The 25,240-nt window shown below is 42.6% G+C and overlaps 2 protein-coding genes across 4 annotated transcripts in view; one reads left to right on the top strand and one right to left on the bottom strand.

The window, feature by feature from the left end:
• ARV1 (ARV1 fatty acid homeostasis modulator) overlaps positions 1–17,538 on the bottom strand; it is a 49,056-nt gene extending 31,518 nt beyond the window's left edge. Inside the window, exons 1-3 of the mRNA XM_089654612.1 lie at positions 17,447–17,538; positions 8,979–9,101; positions 4,561–4,680 (exon numbers count right to left, since the gene is read on the bottom strand). Coding sequence (XP_089510738.1) covers positions 4,561–4,680; positions 8,979–9,092 — 234 coding nt within the window. The 5' untranslated portion in view covers positions 9,093–9,101; positions 17,447–17,538. The remainder of the gene's footprint in view (positions 1–4,560; positions 4,681–8,978; positions 9,102–17,446) is intronic.
• Positions 17,539–17,648: 110 nt separating this feature from the next.
• Positions 17,649–25,240, top strand: part of TTC13 (tetratricopeptide repeat domain 13) — a 155,660-nt gene continuing 148,068 nt past the window's right edge. For 2 of the 3 annotated variants that reach the window (XM_089654610.1, XM_089654609.1), the window contains exon 1: positions 17,649–17,886. In XM_089654610.1, the coding sequence (XP_089510736.1) occupies positions 17,685–17,886 (202 nt within the window). In that variant the 5' untranslated portion in view covers positions 17,649–17,684. The remainder of the gene's footprint in view (positions 17,887–25,240) is intronic. The other variant, XM_089654611.1, reaches the window with a different exon arrangement.

The raw sequence follows: 25,240 nt of genomic DNA, 5'->3' as shown, positions 1-25,240 counted from the left end.
AGTGTGGGCAGGTGCCAAGTCCTGCTGGAAAATTAAGTCAGCATCCCCATAAAGCTCGTCTGCAGAAGGAAGCATGAAGTGCTCCAAAATCTCCTGGTAGACGGCTGCATTGACCCTGGACCTAATGAAGCACAGTGGACCAACTCCAGCAGATGACATGACTCCCCAAATCAACACAGACTGTGGAAACTTCACACTGGACTTCAAGCATCTTGCAGTGTGTGCCTCTCCATTCCTCCTCCATACTCTGGGTCCTTGGTTTCCAAATGAGATGCAAAAATTGCTCTCATCAGAAAAGAGGACTTTGGACCACTGAGCAACAGACCAGGTTTGTTTTTCTTTAGCCCAGGTAAGACGCTTCTGACGTTGTTTGTTGTTCAGGAGCGGCTTGACAAGAGGAATATGACATTTAGAGCCCATGTCCAGGTTCCGTCTGTGTGTGGTGGCTCTTGATGCACTGACTCCAGCCTCAGTCCATTCCTAGTGAAAGTCCCCAACACTTTTGAATGGCCTTTTCCTGACAATCCTCTCCAGGCTGCGGTCATCCCTGCTGCTTGTGCATCTTTTTCTTCCACACTTTTCCCTTCCACATAACTTTCTATTAATGTGCTTTGATACAGCACTTTATGAACATCCAACTTCTTTTGCAATTACCTTTTTGAGGCTTTCCCTCCTTATGGAGGGTGTTAATGATGGTTTTCTGCACAACTGTCAGGTCAGCAGTCTTTCCCATGATTGTGATTCCTAGTGAACCAGACTGAGAGACCATTTAAAGGCTGAGGAACCCTTTGCAGGTGTTATGGCTTACTTAGCTGATTAGAGTGGGACACTTTGAGCTGAGCATATTGCACCTTTTCACAATATTCTAATTTTCTGAGATTGTGGATTTGGGGTTTTCATGAGCTGTAAGCCATAATCATCACAATTATGACAAATCACGGCTTGAACTATCTTGCTTTGCATATAATGAGTCTATCTCATATATTAGTTTCACCTTTTAAGTTGCATTACTGAAATAAATTAACTTTTGCACGATATTCTAATTTTTTGAGTTTCACCTGTATATCTGTCCAAGATTTAGGCTCTATGTGGATTTGTTCCACTAGGGGGAACTGTTGAGCCTTCAGTAGTGAGGTAATGAGCCCAGCTGAAGGTAGTGGGCTCATTAGGGCCTCTATAAAACTTCCCAGCCTGCTTAGCGAGTTGCTCCAACCTGGAATCAGATCTGTGCCTGAGTAGACTGGGAAGCACCATACTTAACTGTGCGGTGAAACGAAGGCCTGTGTGGCTAGCCTCCAACTGAAAGGGAATGGGTGTAGCATAAGGCTGTACCTAGTGGATAGCTAGGGAAGCTATTGTATAGTAAGTGGCCAAGGATTTAATTTCATGGTTTTTTTTTGGTTTGCTGTTTTTCTTGTAAATAGTGTAAATAAACCGCACATTTTGTTTTTCACCTACACTGCTGTTTTGCTGTGCCTGTTTTTTTTTTGTGTTGTGAACTCACCCAGGGGGTCACACACACACCTCTGTTTAGCCTGGAGTTCAGCTTTAATGTGAAAGGAAACAATCCATTTAAAGCATACACAGAATTTGTGATGGTCCTGGTGGTATTTTGTAGAGCGACCTGACACTTGTGATTGATTTTGTAAACAAGTCCTTTTTTTCAATTTACAGTTAGTAACTTTGTAAGTATAAAATGGACACATCTGGTAGATGTGACATGTTTGACACGTGTGTGTGTGTGTGTGTGTGTGTGTGTGTGTGTGTGTGTGTGTGTGTGTGTGTGTGTTTTTTTGTGTTCCAGAAACTTGCATGAAAATACATTCTTTTGCAAGGATTCGCTGTATGCCTGGGTGTGATTAGAGCCTAAGGCTAGCCTCTTATATGCTTGAGTCTTTAGTTGATATTTTTTCCTGTGGTTTAAATGTATTGTACTATTTTGATTCACTTTTTATATAGCCAAATGAAAGAGAATCATTTGCTCAAATAGGAAGTGAACAATTCTTTAGGAAAATCTTTTGACTAATCAGTAAAACTAAGAGGTGTATCTTTAAAGCAGTGAAGGTGACTTTCACTGGTAGTAAATCAATCACTGTCATTTAAAACCCATGTATGAGGAAGTTCACCTGCAACAAATGTTTGGCGAGTATAAGAATAACTGCTTTATAAATATAACACACAAAATAACAGAAGGGCTGCCTCAATATTAGTTAAATAAGATTAAATCCACGCTTAACCACTTCAATACTGGGCACTTATACCCCCTTGGCCAGGCCAATTTTCAGCTTTCAGCACTGTCGCACTTTGACTGACAATTGCGCAGTCATGCAACACTGTACCCATATGAAATTTTTATCATTTTTTTCACACAAATAGAGCTTTCTTTTGGTGGTATTTAATCACCACTGCGGTTTTTTGTTTTTTTTTTTTGGCTAAATAAAACAAATCACCTGAAACTTTTGAAAAAAATGCACTTTTCTTTGTTTCTGTTATAAAATTTTGCAAATAATAACATTTCTTCATAAATTTAGGTCAAAATGTATTCTGCTACATTTCTTTGGTGAAAATAAGTATTGAATTTTTATATTTTTTTCAAATGTTTCTATAATTTTTTATAAATTTATTTTTTTATTTTTTTTTTTACTATTTTTCAGCACACTGTGACGAAAGCAATACAATGTTACCATAGTAACATTGAACTACTCTGGGCAAGTGATCAGGATTTTTTTTTTAACACATTATGATTGCTAATACCAATGTATTTAATTGATATTTGCAATCATTGTTACTGAATGAAACTGATTCATTCAGTCTTTTGTTGTGATTGGGTGAAGCTGATCACATGAAACAGATGGGCTGTGATTGGCCCTGTCTGTATCATGTGACTACCTTGACCAGTCACAGCTAACAACATAATTGTATACAATGGATGGCATGACAGGAATCCATCTATTGCATACAATTGACATGTGATCTACTGTGATTGGTCACATGACACTGGCAACGGGCCGGTGTAGTGATATGTCATCGGCTGTGTCCCGTGGACACAGCCGGTGACAGATCGTGTTGTTGCGCAGCCCCCGGCCACGTGAGCGGCTTGTTTTGACAGTACGTCATGACAACCAGTAACAACGGCGAGTGTCCCACCCGGCCTATAGCAGATTGACAGCCGGGCAGGAAGGTGTTAAACAATAAGGACACAATCAATTAATTGTGAAATTAAAAATCCTCAATGTGAAAATCAACATGTGCAAAATTCCTTTCACATCCAAAAGGTGATAAGTGCTCTGTGTGCCCCCCAACTTACCAACTATAATGAACTCTTATAGTGAAGTAAGAGTCATTCACACTTTTGGTGGGGTATAGGAAGTCATGCTGGAGCTTGTAGTCCTCCTGGTAATCTAATCCTTGTCATCCCCAATGATTCAGGTATGAAGCTGATACAGGTATATGAATGAAAGGAATGGAAAGAGGCATTGATTTCACATTGAGGACTTTTTATTTCACAATTAATTGTTTTTATTGTTTAAGCATGGATTTCATCTCTGTGATCACTGTGTCCTACGAACACAGCTGATCATGTGATGTGGTAAAAGGCCAATCACAGTGGCCTTTTACCACGTTATCAGTTGTGTCCAATGACACAGCAGATCACCGATAAATACAGTTGCAGATCATCAGCTGCTGATAACCGGCAATTGTCAGAGGACGGATTGAAACTGATCATCAGGGCACTAATGATCAGTGCCCTGATGATCAGTGCCACCTTCAGTGCTGCCCAGCAGTGCCACCAGTCAGTGCCGTTAATCAGTGCCACCTATCAGTGCCCATCGTTGCATATCCATACCAGCTCATCAGTGCCCATCATTGTTGCCCATCAGTGCTGCCCATCAGTGCCCTTCACTGCTGCTCATCAACGCACATCAGTGAAGGAGAAAAATTACCTGTTTGCAAAATTTTATAATAGAAACAAAATGTTTTTTTTTTTTTTTGCTCTTTTTTTGTTTTATAGCGCAAAAAATAAAACACCCAGCAGTGAGTACATACCACCAAAAGAGAGCTCTATTTGTGTGAAAAAAATGCTAAAAATTTTATATAGGTACAGTGTTGCATGGCCACACAATTGTCACTCAAAGTGCGACAGCACTGAAAGCTCAAAATTGGCCTGGGCACGAAGGGCGTATAAGTGCCTGGTAGGCAAGTGGTTAACTAATATTGAGGCATCGCTCCTGTTTTGTGTTATGTTGATATGGTCGTACCTGTATAGGAGCAGCAGCCCATCAGTGTTCAATATTGAGTGTGCACTACTGATTGGTGTGTCCAAAGTGCAGGTGATTATTATTTAACATGCTTTATAAATATGTCCATAGAAATCACACTGCCCAGGTTTAGTTCAAGCTGTTTGTGTACTAATTGCACTTGTAAGCTCATTTATAATCCTTGTGATATCACTTGTTTGTAAAGTAACATGAGGTTCTGAACTGTAATACACGTAGTCAAACAATGTTGTTCCATATCTTAACTGAATGCAATTTGTATGTTACATGCCAAGAGACTTACATTGATCTTTGCATTAAACAGGATGTGTCTGTATGCTTGTGCTTTGCATAGCATGGCATTAATCAGTATAATGACTGGATCATATTCTATGTACTTGTCCACTGGTTTTTGGCAGGATTTCTGAAAAAGAAAAAAATGCATAACAGCATTGAAATACCAAAATATGTCAATACTCAGTATGCCATTTTATGAATTACCGTATTTTTTGCTCCATAAGACGCACCTAGGTTTTAGAGGCTGAAAACAGGAAAAAAAATATTCTGAACTAATGGACTGCGGACATAGTACAGGAGATGACCAGAGACTGCGGACATAGTACAGGAGATGACTGCTGACCTTTGGGGAGGGGGGGAGCGGGTACCTGAATTTGACAGGTACCCGCTCTTACTTCCGCGGAGTTGTTCTTTGACCTTACCTGTTCCTCTATCCAGCCACGCGCTGTCTTCCCGGCTTCTGTAGTGTGGGCGCTCGGCTTGACAGCCGGGTGCCCAGTGCGCATGAGTGAGAAGCGCTGCGCTTTGTGATTGGTCCGGCGGCTTCTGGGACCTGTCATGTGTCCCAGGTGCCGCCTTACCATTCACAAAGAGCACCGCTTCTTGCACATGCGCACTTGGCACCCAGCTGTCAAGCCGAGCTCCCACATTACAGAAGTCGGGAAGACAGCACGCCGCTGGATAGAGGAACAGGTAAGGTCCTGCTGCAGCGCTGAGCGGCCAGCCCGGTATTCTGACACGGCAGCGGTGGAAAAAGTGCGTCTTATGGAGCGAAAAATACGGTACATAGGGACACCTAGTCTACCATCAAAATTAATTGGCGATTATGCCTCAGGTATAAAGTCACCTAAGCAATCAGGTTGGAAAATCCAAAACAGTCAAAAACCCATCTGTAGTCAACTGGTCGGGATATTTGCTATATAGGGTGGTCCCTATAGACAATGTAATTTTCATTAGATCCAGGTGAAGTTAACTAGACTGCACAATAACAGTTACAGCATAAACTTTCATTTTATAACATCAGCACTTTGATAACAATACAAACAATAGTTATATTTGTCAATCTAATTTAAAGTTACTTAAAAAATCACCTTTCATGTTGTGAGCGCTGCCTGTCTGCTGGCCATCTTTCTCCAACTTCCTGGATTCGCTGCATGCTTTGCGGTTTGTCCTCTGCTGTTAACCCATTGGAGCCAGTGTCTCACAGCCCTTTAAAGGGTTTCAGATGCTGGGAGGCAGGGCGGGGTTTCTGATCAAATGTCAGCCGTGATTAACTGTCACAGCAATGACATTAGCATAAAGCTCCTAATCGAAAGTAGAGATTGGGAGCATTCCGTTCAGTAATGATGCATGGAGCGCACAGGGTGCGGTAAGGCTGACAGCAAAAAGTTCTTTCAGTTTTGAAGGACTACATATCCCATGGTACCTTGCTACCTGCAAACAGTGATTCCTGTATTGACCCCTCCTCCTGAAACTCCTCCTCCTCGGCACCTCTTTAGTACAAAAGGTAGGCACTGTGAATTCTGTGACACAGCAGTGCCTCCATGAAACATGTTGAGGGCACAGCTTGGATGAATCGAGCAGAGGCTGATTTTACCTGCTAAGCTCTCAGGCCTGGTGAGTTTTGTGGCAGCTGGGCTATCTCTTCCTATATGTACAGTGCGTTTTGGGTCTGGGCAAACCTATCCTAGCCTGCACTCTCACTAATCAGCTTTTGTTAACATTCTGTCATAGAAAAGCTCATTACAACTGGTAACAATTCCCAGTGCTTCCTCCCATGTGACGGTGCTTGGGTCAAGCAACCAAGCACTGGGCCTGAGCACTACCACATGACTGAGGGAGTGATCTCCCCACTTTATACACTAGGGATTTTAGTGCTAGCTGCAACAAGGGCAGGAGCAGTGGGTGAGCGCTGGCAAAGTGAGTATCAGGGGTGAAATGCACTTTACAAATACACAATCACTTTGCCCTGAATGGGCAAGTGATGATCGTATAGGTTACCTAAAGTGAGGAAAGCACATAGGCTACTATTGCGTACACCTCCTTCAAAACATGTTTGTTTTCTAGCAGTCATATTGATCCAATAGCTTAAATGCCAGGAAACTAACATGTTTATTAGGATGACAGTCCCATTTTTCTTTGAGTACAGGCTTCCTTTAACATTTAACCCCCTAGCTCTAACATTTCAAGTAATATTAAACCCTCAGGTGTTTTTTTTTTAGCACTTTCAGCAGCTGGTTTATTCACTTACTATGCAGCTTGTTTGCCTATGTTCCACTTTAGGTTTATGCCATGATTGCTACCACAGGTTTCCTATTTCATGGGGCCGCCCTTGCATGCAAGCACTGGAGTTGTGTCTATGTTCTACTTTAGGCTGGTGCCACTGTGTGCCTATGTTCTACTTTAGACTGGTGCCATAAAAGCTGCCTCAGGTTTCCGGTTTCAGAGGGATTCCTTTCTCTTGCAGCACTCTATGGGGTCACCTTTCCATATGGAGACTGGATTTGTGCCTCCCTCCCAACACTGTGTACATCAAAAGAAACACACAGTCCCATATACTAATAGGGTAAGGCACTCTGTTGATCCTCCCCTCTCCAAGCTGAAATATTGGCTCAAGAGTGCATTGTCCACTGATAAAGTGTTACTAAACCCACATCAGTAAAATCAGCATGTATATGCAGTAAAGCATGCTTGTTATACTCACTGTGGAACCTAAGGGGTTAATCTTCTGCATTCCGTAAAAAGGTTGTTTGATCCTGTCTTCTCTGATCCTCCCCTTCTACTGTCCCCAATCCATCAATCAATGATGATCTAAGAGTCACTCTGCACATGCTCTGTTTAGTGTGCATTGCTTGAGAATTTTTTTCTCTTTGGGAGGGTGCATGTGATTAGCACAGGGCCAAACAGCACTGTCCAGACAGGTGTTATGCAGCCTCATAGGACAGTCAGCGGAGCATGAAAACTCCTCCTACAAGATTAACCAGTGCGCAGCTGGACACTGATAGAAGTCACAAGACTGTTATATACTGATGATGAGAAAAGGTATTTAGCAGTTTATATTTGCTAAAATAATTGCATTTCCATGTTGTGTGTACTGTGGGAGACCAGATATCGCGAGTGCAGGGTCCTGGGTTTAGTAACATTTTAACTCTTTTCTGTGAAGACCAGAAGGTCACGAACAGCACTGAGAATGCAGGAGCCAGCAACATTGAACGTTGTAAACTGCAAGTGCTGTGGTAAGAATTTTAATAGTTTACTGGAGCATTACCAAGAGGACCTGAACTGTAGTAGATATGCCCAAAGAAAATGAAGCAGAGAAAAGTCACCAGTATTGGCTGTAGGCTCCCAGTAGTTGATTTTTGCCCCTTTTTAACTTACTATTACTTGTTCTACCCTGTCTCTCTGTGTGGAAGTAGCTATCTTGGTAGAGAATTGGGGCTTTGCTTCCTCATTTCAGAGCTGCACTCCTTGTGACTAGTGATCTGATGACTGGTGGTGAAATTCAGAAGAAGAAATAGGACAGGCGCAGGAAGCACAACAAAACAAAGAATAAAGCAAAAGAAGGGAGATCCTTGCAGATTAGGACTTCTGGTACAGCATCCACTCCACACAGTTGGAGCAAGTAGTGACATCACAAAATTTCAAGAGAAATTGCCAGTTCATATCATAGAAACGCAGTCCAGATGCATTCTGGATGTGTTTCTGCATATGCGTTTTTGATGCATTTAGGTGCGTTTTTTTTTAATGTGCTCCAGTGCATTTTTTCTTCACATTAAATAAGGACATGTGCGTCCCAGTGCATTTTAGGTGAGTTCTGTTGCGGTTTTGATGTAGTTCAGTGCAGAAAAAATGCAGCATTGTTCTACTTTTTTTTTTCTGGAACACACTGGGACTGACCGCACTTGTGTGAACTATGCCATAGTAATCTATATAACCTAGTGTCCATGCATTTTAGATGCAGAAAGAGAACACTTACTACATGTGGTGTGAACTGGCCCTAAGTGAACAAACACTGCAGATATATATCTATGGGGCTCCAGGCACAGGAAGTTCACTACTATTTTTTAGGCGGAATTCCAGGCAAAAGGTACATTTTTCATGGTACTGATTTTAGTAACCCTCTAAACCCCAACTCCAATTCTAACCCTTTATCTAATACATAACCACAAAAGAAAATTCTAGAATACCATACTTAGGTTAGTGAGGATTGGAGCTGTCAGCATTAAAGATCTAACTTCTGTGCTGAGATCTCGCAACGCTGCAAGCTACTGATTCATCAAGTTAGTGCTGTGCATCAAATGGTGATCACAAGAAGAAAGCCACCTATAGATTGCTGAAACTTTCTCAACCCAGAAAAAAATACGGTCTAACCGTTCACAAAGTTCATACATTGATACATTTATTTGATGTCTCAATCAAACTTACACAGATAGTAATCTTAAGTACTCCATGTTTGTAATCTCTGTACAGTTCATTGGACTCCTCATTGCATTCAATGCAGCGATATATTGGCTTCTTGCTATCATGCTTTCCATACATAACTGTGTGCTGTAATCACAGGATACATGTCAATAAATCATCATTAATATACTATTTAATACCTTTAAATACTATAAAAACAAATTGCCTACATTTACATACTATAGATGTGTAGTTAAAGTGTTTCTAAACCCAGGACCCTACATTCACTCTGATGGATCTGGTTACCCACAGTACACACAGCATGGAAATGCAATTATTTTAGTAAACATAAACTGCTAAATACCTTTTTCTCATCAGCAGTTAGAGAAGTCTTGTGACTTCTATCAATGTTCTGCAGAGCACTGGTTAAAACTTGTAGGAAGAGTTTTCTTTCTGCTCTAGGAGGATGCAGAACCCCTGACCTCTGTCTGGACAGTGCTGATGGGCCCTGTACTAATCATATGCAGTCAGGATCAAACAGCACTTTTACATAATGCAGAGGATTAACCCCTTAGGTTCCTCAGTGAATATAACAAGCATACCTTACTGCATATACAGACTGTTGTGGGTTTAGTAACACTTTAAAAGTAGAAATATGCAGGTAATATATTATTTGGAAACTTAGTCATCAATGAGCAATTTACTAATGATAAATAAAATGGTTGATTCCTTACACAGAAGAAACCTTAAATGTATGATTTAGTTTTTTATATAATCAATAACTGCACTATAGGAAAGGTTTATCAATTTATGCCTTACACCATAGCTTAGGGGCTCAAAATGTGGCAGACAGATACATTAACTGGCAAATAAATTGCCTTTGCCAGATCTACAGTTAACTCACCTGTGGCCAGACTATGGACAATAAAACATTTAAAGACTCCAAACAGACAGTAAAAGTGTTTTAAAACAAGCTCTTGAAAAATCCTAAAAAATCTTGACAAAGACTGTGAAGTAGGTTTGCAGGTGGTTCTACCAGCTTACAACATCTGGTGCTTTGCTGGGCAAGCTACCGTGTCCCTGCTGCCAGAGAAAATAAGGAGAATAACTGCAAAGTAAAAAAATGTGGCTTACGTATGTATTTGCAAACGTGTGCTAACTAAACCCCTGTTTTTAAATGCATGTTCTTAGACAGGTTTATTTGGTTTTTGATAGTTGGTTAACTGGCTGGCAGTTTGAACTGGCTTTCTTATCCCCCTCTTTTGATAAGTTATACTTATCCATGTTCCTTGCCGAAAATAGCTATTATTAGACTGGGGTAGGCTGGCAAGTTGAACTGGATAGTCCTATTTTTTACTTTGTGACGCCTTCCATGTTCACTGTTTAAAAAGCCAGTTATAGACCTGGGTAGGTGACCAGTTTTTTCTTTGTATGAGAACTGCAATTTTAGTGCATCTTTTGTGAATTTGAAGATTAAAATAGAATTCCAGCCTAAAATTAACAAGTCTTAAAAATGCCCAAACCCAACACCTATGCTGACTAACCTGTATAGAAAAGATATACACTTGCTTAATTTCAGTCTGCTGTACTCTGGTCGTGTCATCCGGCTCCCCTGTATCAGCTAGCATCAGCTGCAGGGGAGAGGAGGGAGGGCTAATAACAGCTGGGACATGAAAGCCTATGAGTGACATCACTGCTCCCGGAGTTCCCAGCCATTGCTGAATGCTTTCTCCTCAGCCCTGCAGCTGTCGCCGGGTGGCACGGGATCACTTGACTGGACCAGACTGAAAATAGGGAAATACTGTATATACATTTTTTTTATACAGGTTAATCAGCAAGACTAGAATGAGATAAGGGGAGTATTTAGTCAGCCACCAATTGTGCAAGTTCTCCCACTTAAAAAGATGAGAGAGGCCTATAATTGGCATCATAGGTAGACCTCAACTATGAGAGACAAAATGAAAAAAAAAATCCAGACAATCACATTGGCTGTTTTGGAAATAATTTATTTGCAAATTATGGTGGAAAATAAGTATTTGGTCACCTACAAACAAGCAAGATTTCTGGCTCTCACAGACCTGTACCTTCTTCTTTAAGAGGCTCCTCTGTCCTGCACTCATTACCTGTATCAATGGCACCTGTTTGAACTTATCAGTATAAAAGACACCTGTCCACAACCTCAAACAGTCACACTCCAAGCTCCACTATGGTGAAGACCAAAGAGCTGTCGAAGGACACCAGAAACAAAATTGTAGACCTGCAATAGGCTGGGAAGACTGAATCTGCAATAGGCAAGCAGCTTGGTGTGAACAAATCAACTGTGGGAGCAATAATTAGAAAATGGAAGACATACAAGACCACTGATAATCTCCCTCGATCTGGGGCTCCACGCAAGATCTCACCCCGTGGGGTCAAAATGATCACAAGAACGGTGAGCACAAATCCCAGGACCACATGGGGGACCTAGTGAATGACCTGCAGAGAGCTGGGACCAACCTAACAAAAGCTACCATCAGTAATACACTACGCCGCCAGGGACTCAGATCCTGCAGTGCCAGACGTGTCCCCCTGCTTAAGCCAGTACATGTCCGGGCCCGTCTAAAGTTTGCTAGAGAGCATTTGGATGATCCAGAAGAGGATTGGGAGAATGTCATATGGTCAGATGAAACAAAAATAGAACTGTTTGGTAGAAACACAACTCGACTGGACTGATCCATGTACAGGACAGAATGAATGGGGCCATGTATCGTGAGATTTTGAGTGCAAACCTCCTTCCATCAGCAAGGGCATTGAAGATGAAACGTGGCTGGGTCTTCCAACATGACAATGATCCCAAACATACCGCTCGGGCAACGAAGGAGTGGCTTCGTAAGAAGCATTTCAAGGTCCTGGAGTGGCCTAGCCAGTCTCCAGATCTCAACCCCATAGAAAACATTTGGAGGGAGTTGAAAGTCTGTGTTGCCCAGCAACAGCCCCAAAACATCACTGCTATAGAGAAGATCTGCATGGAGGAATGGGCCAACATACCAGCAACAGTGTGTGCCAACCTTGTGAAGACTTACAGGAAACGTTTGATCTCTGTCATTGCCAACAAAGGATATATAACAAAGTATTGAGATGAACTTTTGATATTGACCAAATACTTATTTTCCACCATAATTTGCAAATAATGTCTTTCCAAATCAGCCAATGTGATTATCTGGATTTTTTTCTGATTTTGTCTCTCATAGTTGAGGTCTACCTATGATGCTAATTACAGGCCTCTCTCATCTTTTTAAGTGGGAGAACTTGCACAATTGGTGGCTGACTAAATACTTTTTTGCCCCACTGTATGTGTAGAGTAGCCTCAGCACTGCTCTAGCCTCGCCCTCTGACACAGTTCACCCCACCCATTGGGGCTTGGTCACAGAGGTGTAAGGAAAACAGGCTGCTAGGGGATATATACTCAACATCATTGGCAGTGAAGTGAATCTGGTATGTGTATGTGTATATGGGGAAGATAAACCAAACAAAAGGACAAACAAGGAAATAGATTTAAAAAGAATCAAGAATAAAAAAATCAACAAAACTAAAAAAAGAAAAAAAAAATCAAGGAAAAAAGAAAATCAAACAGAAGATTTTTTCAAAGGAAATTTGACTGAAAAAAGAATGAATTAATCAAATTGAAAAAAAAAAAAAAAAGAATGGAATAAAGTTGCAAAATCTTTATTAGAATTCATATAATGGAAAGAAAGGGGAGGGGAGAGTAAAAATTGAAAAGAAATGATAAAACTGTGGAAAAAATTGAATGGAGAACAAAAGATTATCATAACTCTGTTGTCTTGCTCAGGAAAATCATTAAGAACTGACAGAAGGAAATTATTTTTTCTCTAGACGAAACAAAAAATATATTATTGTATTTTGATATTTATTACCCATGGAGCAGAAACCGAGAAATGCTGCGAGAAGCTACTATGTTGGTGAGCTTACTCATAAAAGTGGGTGACATCCCACTCAAAATTAAATCCTTTAGGTCTCTGGGATTCAAGTTTAAAAATCCAAAAACCTCTCTTTTGCAGAAGAGAGAAAATCGATCACTCCTATTATGAGGATCGAAATGTTCAATAATTTGCATTTCGAGAGACTGAGTATTGAAATTATGATATAATCTGAAATGTTTAGAGACCTTTGTTTCTTTTCTGGTTTTTATGTTGGTAGCAGCTGCAGAATTGGGAACATGTTACATATTCTACCCTACAAATGGGTGGAATATGTAACATGTTCCCAAAGGTGAACTTATCCTTTAAGAACATTGAAATACTTTAACCACTTGCTGACCACGCTATAGACAAATGATGCCTTCAGCACGGTTCTCCAGTTCTGGGAGGGCGTCATATAAGTCCTCCCAGAAATGCGCCCCCTGCGGCGTGCACCTGGTGCTCTTTGTGATCGCTGTGTCTTTCGGAGACAGCTGATCACATGTCACGGTAAAGGGTCAATCAGAGCCGCCCTTTACCACATGACCAGTTGTGTCCAATCACAGATGATCACGATGTAAACACACTTGCCGGCTATCGGCAGTACTTTCCTCACACTGTTACAACGCGAGGAAAGTACTTCCGATAAGTAAGTGTGAAAGGAGAGATCTACAGTGATAATCAGGGCACCGATTATCAGTGCCCTAATTATCAGTGCTACCAGTCAGTGCCCATCAGTGATGCCTAATAAACCAATCAGGGTCCATCTGTCCTGCCAATCAGTGCTGCCAGTTGGTGCTCCCTGTCAGTGCCCTTTCTCTTAGACCATGTAGCGCTACACCATCTTCTTGTTTTTGCTTGCACACACCGTTTATAGGATTTTGGTAGGTGATAGCAGCAGCCCCTTCCCTTGATCCTGTTGCGCGGAATCTCTCTTTGTTATTAGTGCCCATCAGTGCCGCCTCATCAGTGTAGCCTATCAATACCCATCAGTGCAGCCTCAACAAGGCACCTCACTGAAGGAGAAAAAATTGCCTGTTTGCTAAATTTTATAATAGAAACTAAAAATGTTTTTTTTTTTTCAACTTTTTTTTGTTTGTTCATTTAGCAAAAAAAATAAACACCCAGTGATGATTAAATACCACCAAAAAAGCTCTATTTGTATGAAGAAAATGATAAAAATGCAATATGGGTACAGTGTTGAATGACCAATTGTCACTCAAGGTGTGACAGCGCTGAAAGCTGAAAATTGGCCTGGGCAGGAAGGGAGTAAAAGTGCCCGGTAGGCAAGTGATTAAAGTCCAAAGTCTGAGCACAAGTGTACTGAGTGAAGAACTGACAAAAGTTAACAAAAAATCTGACCACCATTACAAATCCTTCCCAAAGTGAAAGCATTTAAGGTGCAGCATGTTCAGCATCCTCCCCACTGTGACAGTGGGCAGGTGATCTATTAGACCCCATATCTCTCCTCTGGCCTCCAAAGCTTCTGATCAAACTGACATCGGTATGATCAGAAGCTTGTTCAAGCCGGTAACAGCTGAACCGAAAGTGACAAAATCCTCATTGCTTTCAGATTCTGACGTCACACAGTGTGAGGAACATCAGTTCCCAGGAAATGGATGCCACCAGTCACATCCTTACCAGGCTCCCCGATCGCATAGAAGAGCCCGATAAAGGCTCCCGCCACCTGTAAAGGTAGTCCAATGGCTCTATAGCTACTGGGATTACTTTTACATTGAAGGGAATTGCCAGCAGAAGAAAATGATATCTTGATCATTGCTGCACCAATGACTTTGATATCACCCTTCCCGCCTGAGGGCATATGCATACATATGGTGAACGGGAAGTGGTTAAAGGGACCCCTGCAGGTGCATGCTGTCACTTCAATCCTCACCTGGTATTCCTTGGCGGGTGTTTGAATGGTTGGACGATGATGACATCACTCTTGTGCATGCACACAGAAGTCATGATGGAGGCACAGTGCTCTTTGCACACTCATTTTGCCCTGAAATCAGAGCACATTGCGCATGTGCTGGGGAGTCAATGGCTGCTGCAAATACCTCCTAAATGGTGCACATTTAAGAAATATTCACCGTCCCTACAGCTAAGAATTATTATAAGCTTACCTGTAGGTACAAGTTAAAACAAAAGAGTTAAAGCGGACTTCCAGCTGTTTTTGTGTTTATTAAAAGTCAACAGCTACAAAAACTGTAGCTGCTGACTTTTAATAAACACTTGTTCACCTTTCCGAGGGTCCACCGACGTGCACACCCGCGCCATCCCTTCTCTCCCTGGTGCCAGCATCTCAACTGTGGGCCCCCAGCTGTAACAGTTTGCGGATTCAAAGCCGGATACCCACTGCGCATGCGCAAGTTGCGCTACACATCCTGATTGGTCTGACAGTCTTCTAGGACCTGTGAAGGCTCTCCGGAGACTGCGAGAGGAAGGAGGAGGCCGAACTTCTGGCTTACTTCGACGCAAGTGGGAGTGGGTGGGTACCTGTCAAAACCAGGTATCCGCTCACCCCTCAAAAGGTTCCAAATATGGCATTGGAGGGAGGGGGGAGGCAAACAAGCTTCCACTTTTGGGTGGAACTCCGCTTTAACTACCTCTAATGCAGGCCATAGATGGGTCGAAAATCGGCCGATTTTTCTTTTAAAAAAAACGAACAATCGGTCGTTCAAGTGGCCGATGTTACCACCAATGGTAAAAGAAAAATCGGCCGATTTTCATCCCGTCTACAGCCGGCAAAAATGTCCCTGCAGAGAGTTCTGCTATTTCTTTGACAGTTCCTTGACATTTACAGAGGTTGCAACAATGTATCTATTTGTATCCATTTAGGATACAGATGTTTTTATTCGGAAACAAATAGATACATTGTTGCAACCTCTGTAAATGTCAAGGAACTGTCAAAGAAATAGCAGAGCTCTCTGCAGGGACACTTTTTGCCGGACTGGAATTCCTATTTTTCATCCTTCTTCTTCTCCTTCTTCATCATCATCCTCTTCTTCATCATCATCCTCTTCTTCATCATCCTCCTCCTCTTCATCATCATCCTCCTCTTCTTCTACTTCTTCATCCTCTTCTTCTTCTTCATCCTCTTCTTCTTCTTCTTTTTCTTCATCATCCTCTTCTTCTTCTTCGTCATCATCATCCTCTTCCTCTACTACTTCTTCATCTTCTTCTTCTTCTTCATCATCATCCTCTTCTTCATCTTCTACTTCTTCTTCATCATCATCCTCTTCTTCTACTCCATCATCATCATCATCATCATCTTCTTTTTCATCATCATCATCCTCTTCTTCATCATCCTCTTCTTCTTCATCATCTTCTTTTTCTTCTTTTTGTCTTCCTCTTGCAGGTCACTGCTCATGCGCAGATTTTTTATCGGTAAAAAATCGGCCGATTAGCCCATTATTGCCGCGAAAATCGGCCGATCGGCCGATTTTTTTCCAATTTTCCCGATTAAAAAAAACGGCCAAAATACCGAAAAACGGCTGAACAAATAGCCCACTAACGATCCGAAAATCGGCCGATTTTATTTTCGGCCGAAAAATCGGCCGATTTTCGACCCATCTATGGCCTGCATAAGTCTGATATGGGATCAAATTTCAAAATATATTGAAGGGTGTGTTCATACAGAGAATATGGGGGAGATTTACTAAAACTGGTGCACTCAGAATCTGGTGCAGCTGTGCAATGTAACCAATCAGCTTCTAATTCCAGCTTGTTCAATTATGGGCTCTTTCACACAGACATTTCGATTGGGTCCACCCACCCGTTTTTCAGGCGGACCTGATCGGAACCTCCATTCTCCTCTATAGAGCGGCGGGTGTCAACGGACATGTGTCCGTTGACACCCGCCGACATCCGATCTGCCAAAAAGGGACGGATCGGGATCCAATTTCCCTTCCGTCTATTGGATCGGATGAAAATGGACAGGCAGTCCATTTTCTTCCGTCCGCCCATTTAGGAGAGCGAGCAGCTGTGTCCGCTCTGGACAGCGAAACAGACACAGAGCTGTCATCCGCTTGCTCAGCGGAGAGATCCCCTGCTGAGCAAGCGGATCCCCTAAAGGGTTCCACTTCATGTGACAGGACCCTAAGCTTGGCCAATAACATCTGGAAGCTGATTGGTTTTATTGAGGAGAGCAAGCAGCTCTGTGTCTGCTCTGCACCAGTTGAGCGGACACAGAGCTGTCATCCACTCGCTCAGCGGAGAGATCCCCCGCTGAGCAAGCAGACCCCCTAAACGGGGCTGCCCTGTGTTAAAGGACCCTAAGCCTAGGCAATAAAACCTGGAAGCTGATTGGTTTCTTTGCTGAGTTGCACCAGTTTTAGTAAACCAACCTCTATTTCTCTTATCCTGTGACCTACAGAGCACTTGGTTGCTGTGGAAATGTCCAATACACTACATGATATAAATATATGAAAATAATAGGCATGCAGCTGTTAATTTATGACATCTAATTAAAGATCTAAGTATAATATTAGAAAGTCTGACAGGAACCGAGCGGCTGAGCCCCGACACACCCACCTTTACTGGCCCACAAGCTGCAGCCTCTCCTGTTCTGACAGCACGCACCTTCTCCTCCACTTCCTGCTTTGTGAATGAACCGCGGAGGCTCACGGGAGTCGTAGTACATTAGGCGATGCCCTGACTGGGAACACGCCTGGTGTGGACTACACGTCCCGGGAGCGCCTTGCGGCAGTGGAGCCGTGGGCGGGACTTAGGGCGGTGTGTGTACACACAAGTGTACGGTGAAAGGGGGAAGATGATGGCACCTGGATTGGGTGCACTGTGCGCTCTGCTGCTGCTAGTGGCCGAGGGACCCGGGGTGTCTGGGAGCGGAGGAGGGGGAGAAGGCAGCCTGCACCGGTCCTCCCCACTCTTCAGCCCGGACCTGGGCAGACATGTGGGGGGCTGCAGTCACAGGGACCCCGAGTCTGACTCCGCCTGGGACCTGGAGGAATGTGGTGAGTCAATGCGGGGACCACTGTGCCATGTGGGACCTCAACACTCTGCTCTCTCCTTCCCTCCACACTCTGCTCTCCCCTTCCCTATCGATGAGACTGCCTGAGTGCACTGCTGTGCCTGTGCTTTGATTATTATGGTATTTTTCTTTCTGTCTATTATTATTCCTGTTAGTTTCAGGTCTATACAGACAGCGACAAGTCTCCATACTGTACATTCACATCACTTCCTGTCCTCAAGGAGCCGAGAGTCTTAGGCTGCATTCACATCTATGCGTTTCAGGACAGGTGCTGAACTGCGTGTTTACTAAAAGAGTTATAAACCGCGTGCTATTTTTAACACCCCCAAACGTGGTAGAAAAAAACGCACCAAGTTCTGCACTCGAAAAAAGTGAAGGAGCTTCTTTAGCGTGTTTGTCATGTGTAAGGTGTCCAATTGAATGGGTTGCTCTATGTTGTCATGCAAAAAACACATGCTTGTGAAGTGTGAATGGAGCCTTAGGGCTTGTTCACACACATGTTGGTCTCTCAAGAGTGATCCATATTTAGATCGCTGTTCAGAGAGCATTTTATGGTGCAATACCAGCTTTAACCCCTTGATTGCTGAGTGGCCCCGTTTACTTGGTGCTATGCCCACCAAAAGCAACAACAGAATGTGCATAGCCTGGCCACTGACTTTGTAGCTAAAGGGGTTAGTAGTTGGTAAAAGCATGGCTTAAGCACAGAGTTTAAGGCCCACTTTCACACCAAGCAGATCTGTCCTCTGATCCCCGCTGAGCAGGCGGATGAGAGGTCCGTGTCCGCTCCACCTAAGCAGAGCAGACATGGACACAGCCCTTTGTTCTCTATGGGCGGTCGGATGTAAATAGACCACCTTTTCTGTTTTACATCAGACTGTCATCCGATCTGCTAGAATTCACGGGTGTCAAACTGGCAGCCCTCCAGCTCTTGCAAAACTACAAGTCCCGTCATGCCTCTGCCTTTGGGAGTCATGCTTTTAACTGTCAATCTTGCAATGCCTCATGGGACTTGTAGTTTGGCAACAGCTGGAGGGCCACCAGTTTGACACCCCTGAACTAGATGGAATGGATCTCCCGTCTGTCTGTTTTTAGTGAATCTGATCAGTTTGAATGCAGGCGTGTTTTAACGAACACATGTCCGTTTACATCCGCCACTCCATAGAGAAGGATGGAGGGTCTGATTGGGTCCACCTGCAAAAACGGACAGGTGGACCTGATTGGAACATCCATACAGCCCCTAACCACTAGTGTGAAGCAGCCCTAAAGGGTTAAGCCTCTCCTTCACAATTGAGTGGTTTATAGCTTGACCCACTAAACTCCAAAATGCTCATCAACCAAAATACAATGCTTTTGTATTGTTTTTGTTCACATTTTAGCACTCAGGTGCTTGTAGCTCAACTCCTGAAGCTTCAAAAGGTACATGGACTACTTTGAAGGAAACATGGGGTGTTTTTGGACCCATTGCTTTCAATAGAAGAATGCCATAAACATGCAGTCCTCCCATAATGTCTGTAGGGCAAAAACAGTGCAGCCCTGCCCCAAAGAAGCTTTAGTGTGGCGTTTCATTCCTAAAAATGTGCAAAACAAAAGCCTCAAAATCACCTGGAAATGCTAGTTGTGAATGAGGGCTTACATAGGAGAATCAGCCTAGATGGAGGAATCTTCCGATTGTTGTATTTTGACAGCCACTGTTTCCATGGTTGTCAGAATACCCAAACAGTGACTGCAAGTGCAGTTTCCACCTGATTACTTAGATTTTCAACTAGGTGTTTGTGAAGCCAGGCAATGCCAGCCACATTTTGGAATCAGCCAAAATTCAAGCCATGTATGGCTAGCCTAACTCTCCTGACTCACACACACATACACCACGCTGGACTGACTGATCCTGGGTGGGTGGTTATATAGGTGAATCAGAAGGATTCCTTTGAGAAGAAATTTGGCTGATGATGGAGTGGTAGTAGACCCTCTTGGGTTTTGGGCTGCTGCCTTTTTGGGTTATTTGTGCATGTAAGACTGGGAAGAAGTGAGGAAAGAAGCGCTCAAAAAGAATTGTGAGTTTCAAAATCAATTTAAAGAACTTTTTGTGTAGCAACAAGTACATCAAACCAGTGTGTTTCAGGAAAAAGGATTCCCCTTCTTCAAGGATATCAAACTGACACAACTAATATATAGATATACACAGAAGATATTACCGCATGAATAAAAGAATCATGTAAAAGGTAATGCTAAAGTGTTTGTTCTCTTATTTTTTGCATTACCTTTTTATATGTGATTATTTTATTCATGCAATAATATCTAAATATCTGTATATTGATTGTGTCAGTTTGATAGTCCTGATGAAGGGGGTATCTTTTCTCCCGAAACAAGTTGGATTGGTGTACTTGTTGCTACTGTCAATAAAAATGCTTGAATCGACTTCCAAACTCGCAATTTTTTTTGGATACTAAGCACTCCTCCTTTCCTTTTTTTTTTTTTTTTTTTTCTCTCAAATTCACATACTAGGGTCAGTTTACACAGGAACCAGTTAACCTATCAGCATGTCTGTGGGATGTTCGCAGTGCCAGCACTACAAAAAAAAAATATTTTTATTACACACACAGTTCGAGCATAAATGAGTACACCCCACAAATTTGTCATAAAACCTTTACTTTCCTTTCAAAATCAACATTTTCTATATGACGCTATACTACAAAATACTCCCACCAATGCGAGCTGTTGATTGCAAACAATATTTGTTAATCTGCACACAGAGTATTTTTCCTAACAAATTCATTCAAGACCATGTTGCAAAAAGGAATACACCTCAATGAAAGTCTTAGGAGAAAAGCTAAATTTTAGACATCAAAATCCTAATTAACAAGAATTCAACTACAGGTGAGTCTAACTGGTCATTAAACAGGTGTCCAGCAGATAGTTGATTATAAAAGGGAGTTAATTAACAAGGAAAACCCCCTTCGCATTTCATGCTGTCAGCAATGCCACCACATGGAAGAGAAATGTTACACTGCCTGAGAAAGAAAATAATTTATTTACACAAGAAAGGTAAAGGCTACAAGAAGATCAGTGAAGCTCTACTGACCAGTCAGAATTCTGGAGCAAAAGGGATAGTAAAATTTAACAAAGATGGAACTGCAACCATCTCACAGAGCATCTTCTGATAAGGGTTGATGAAAATTGCCATGCAAGTTCACTGCAGTTAGCTAAAGAAGTAGAAAGACAAATTCGGGTGATTGTTGCCCTTGACAATACAGCATATGCTGCAGAGGAATGGCACGCATTGGTGTTGTCCATGAAGGAAGCCTCTCCTAAAGCCCGTGCACAAAAATCCCCACCTAGAATTTGCTAGGGCCTATGCTGAAAATTACTACTTGGACTCTGGGCTGATGAGACCAAGATATACGTTTTTGGAACTGATCGCTTCAAAACTGTATGATGTCGCAAAGGTGAGAAATACAAAGAAACATGCAGGATGCCTTCATTAAAATGTGGTGGCAGTGTGGGGCTGCATGAGTGCAGCTGGTGTTGGGGGGCTGCATTTCATTGATGGTATCATGAATTCACAGATGAATGCTCTATATTGAAAGAGAATATGCTACATCACTCTGCCCTTGATCGTCGCACACTTTTCCAACATGATAGTGATCCAAAACACACATCTAAGGCCACTGTTGCATTCTGAAGAACAGGGTGAAAGTGATTCAGTGGCCAAGTGTGTCTCCTGATATGAACCCAATCGAGCACCTATGGAGAATTCTGAAGAGACAAGTTGAGCGTCACGCTCCATCCAGCTTCCAAGCTCTAAAGAGGTTGTTCTTGAAGAATGGAAAAAGATAGAGGTTGCAATATGTCGCCAACCTTTTCACTTCATGCCTAGAATACTTGGTGCTGTCTTTACAAATCATGGAGGTCATACAAAATACTAGATGTAGTAGTTTTTGTTGTGGGGTGTATTCATGTTTGCATCAACTAATTTTGAGTAAAACTGAAGATTTTGTAATCTAAGTTATAATATTAACCTTACTTTCATGTAATGAGCTAAACAAATGTTCTATGAAACTCAGTTTTGGCAAAATTTGGGATATTGTTCTTGTGTTCATTGAGATATTGATTAAAATATTACTTTTCAAAAGGGGTGTGCTCATCTTATGCTGAGCAGTGTGTGTGTATATATGTGTATGTATGTGTGTGTATATATGTATATGTGTGATGTGTGTGTATATGTGTGTGTATATATATATATATATATATATACAGTCATGGCCGAAATTGTTGGCACCCTTGATATTTTTCCTGAAAATCAAGTATTTCACACAAAAAAGGTATTGCATTAACACATGTTTTGCTATACACATGTTTATTCCCTTTGTATGTATTGGAACAAATATAAAACAGAGGCAGAAAAGCAAATATGACATAATGTCACACAAAACCCCAAAAATGGGCTGGACAAAAGTATTGGCACCCTTAACTTAATATTTGGTTGCACACCCTTTGGAAAACATAACTGAAATCAGTCGCTTCCTATAACCATCAATAAGCTTCTGACACCTCTCACCCGGAATTTTGGACCACTCTTCCTTTGCAAACAGCTCCAGGTCTCTCTTATTGGAAGGACACCTTTTCCCAACAGCAATTTTAAGATCTCTCCACAGGTGTTCAATGGGATTTAGATCTGGGCTCATTGCTGGCCACTTCAGAACTCTCCAGCGCTTCTTTGCCATCCATTTCTGAGTGCTTTTTGACGTATGTTTGGGGTCATTGTCCTGCTGGAAGACCCAGGATCTTGGACGCAAACCCAGCTTTCTGACACTGGGCCCTACAGTGCGACCCAAAATCCTTTGGTAATCCTCAGATTTCATGATGCCTTGCACACAGTCAAGGCACCCAGTGCCAGAGGCAGCAAAACAACCCCAAAACATCATTGAACCTCCACCATATTTTACCGTAGGTACTGTGTTTTGTTCTTTGTAGGCCTCATTCCGTTTTCGGTAAACAGTAGAATGATGTGCTTTACCGAAAAGCTCTATCTTGGTCTCATCTGTCCACAAGACGTTTTCCCAGAAGGCTTTTGGCTTACTCAAGTACATTTTGGCAAACTGTAGTCTTGCTTTTTTATGTCTCTGTGTCAGCAGTGGGGTCCTCCTGGGTCTCCTGCCATAGCGTTTCATTTCATTTAAATGTCGACGGATAGTTCGCGCTGACACTGATGCTCCCTGAGCCTGCAGGACAGCTTGAATGTCTTTGGAACATGTTTGGGGCTGCTTATCCACCATCCGGACTATTCTGCGTTGCAATCTTTCATCAATTTTCCTCATCCGTCCACGACCAGGGAGATTAGCTACAGCGCCATGGGTTGCAAACTTCTTGATAATGTTGCGCACTGTGGACAAAGGCAAATCTAGTTCTCTGGAGATGGACTTGTAACCTTGAGATTGTTGATATTTTGCCACAATTTTGGTTCTCAGGTCCTCAGACAGTTCTCGTCTCCTCTTTCTGTTGTCCATGCTTAGTGTGGCACAGACAGACACACAATGCAAAGGTTAAGTGAACGTCTCTCCTTTTTATCTGCTTTCAGGTGTGATTTCTATATTGCCCACACCTGTTACTTGCCCCAGGTGAGTTTACAGGAGCATCACATGCTTGTAACATTCTTATTTATCCGCAGTTGTGAAAGGGTGCCAATACTTTTGTCCAGCCCATTTTTGGAGGTTTGTGTGACATTATGTCGAATTTGCTTTCTTTCCTCCCTTTTTTTGTTTTGTCCCAATACACACAAAGGGAATAAACATGTGTATAGCAAAACATGTGTTAATGCAATACGTTTCGTGAGAAATACATGATTTCCTGGAGAAATATCAAGGGTGCCAACAATTTCGGCCATGACTGTATATATGTGTGTGTGTGTGTGTATGTATATATATATATATTATTCCACCCACACACTGGTCAAAAAAATTAAAGAAACACTTTTTAGTCAGAGTATAGCATCAAGTCAATTAACCTCGTGGGAATATTGATAAGCAGCAGAAGGGGTTGTTAATCAGTTTCAACTGCTTTGGTGTTAATGAAATTAACAGGCGCACTAGATGGGCAACACTGAGACGACCCCCAAAACAAGAATGGCTTTACAGGTGGAGACCACTGACCTCTTATTTTTTCTGTTTTTTGCTAGTTTTTGCATTTGGCTAGGGTAAGTGTCACTACTGGTAGCATGCGGCGATACCTGGACCCTACAGAGGTTGCACAGGCAGTCCGAATCCTCCAGGATGGCACATCAATACGCGCCATTGCCAGGTTTGCTGTGTCTCCCAGCACAGTCTCAAGAGCATGGAGCAGATTCTAGGAGACAGGCAGTTACTCTAGGAGAGCGTGACAGGGCTGTAGAAGGTCCTTGACCCATCAGCAGGACCGGTAGCTGCTTTTTTCTGCAAGGAGGAACAGGATGAGCACTGCCAGAGATCTACAAAATGACCTCCAGCAGGCCACTGGTGTGAATGTCTCTGACCAATCAGAAATGGACTTCATGAGGGTGGCCTGAGGGCCCAACATCCTCTAGTGGGCCCTGTGCTCACTGCCCGGCATCATAGAGCTCGATTGGCATTTGCCATTGAACACCAGAATTGGCATGTCTGCCACTGGCACCCTGTAATTTTCACAGATGAGAGCAGGTTCACCGTGAGCACATGCGACAGACTTGAAAGGATCTGGAGAAGCCGTGGAGAACAATATGCTGTCTGTAACAAAGTTCAGCATGACCGTTTTGGTGGTGGGTCAGTGGTGGTCTAGGGAGGCATATCCATGGAGGGACGCACAGACCTCTACAGGCTAGACAATGGCGTCTAACTGCCATTGGGTATCTGGATGAAATCCTTGGATCCATTGTCAGACCCCAAGCTGGTGCAGTGGGTCCTGGGTTCCTCCTGGTGCATGACAGTGCCCAGCCTCATGTGGTGATCGTATGCAGGCAGTTCTGGAGGATGAAGAAATTGATACCAATGAATGGCTCCCGGGCTTGTCTGTCCTAAATCCAATAGAACACCTCTGGGATATCATGTTTCGTTCCATCCGACACCTCCCAGGTTGCGCCTCAGTGTCCTGGAGCTCAATAATGCCCTGGTCCAGATCAGAGAGGAAATATCCCTGGACACCATCCGTTGTTTCATTAGGAGCATGCCCCAACATGCTGTCAGAAATGCATACAAGCACGTGGGGGCCATACAAACTACTGAGTACCAATTTATTTATTTTTTTCCGTTTCTGCAATGAAATTTCAGCAAAATGGAGTAGCCTGCTGCATTATTTTCACGTTGATTTTTGGGGTGTATTTGACTGCAGTA

Source organism: Staurois parvus, unplaced genomic scaffold, assembly GCF_062004578.1.
Source record: "Staurois parvus isolate SC_StPar_1 unplaced genomic scaffold, SC_StPar_1.0 ptg000780l, whole genome shotgun sequence".
Lineage (NCBI taxonomy): Eukaryota > Metazoa > Chordata > Amphibia > Anura > Ranidae > Staurois > Staurois parvus.
Note: the sequence above shows the minus strand (reverse complement) of the source record. Positions and strands in the feature narration are given on the sequence as shown.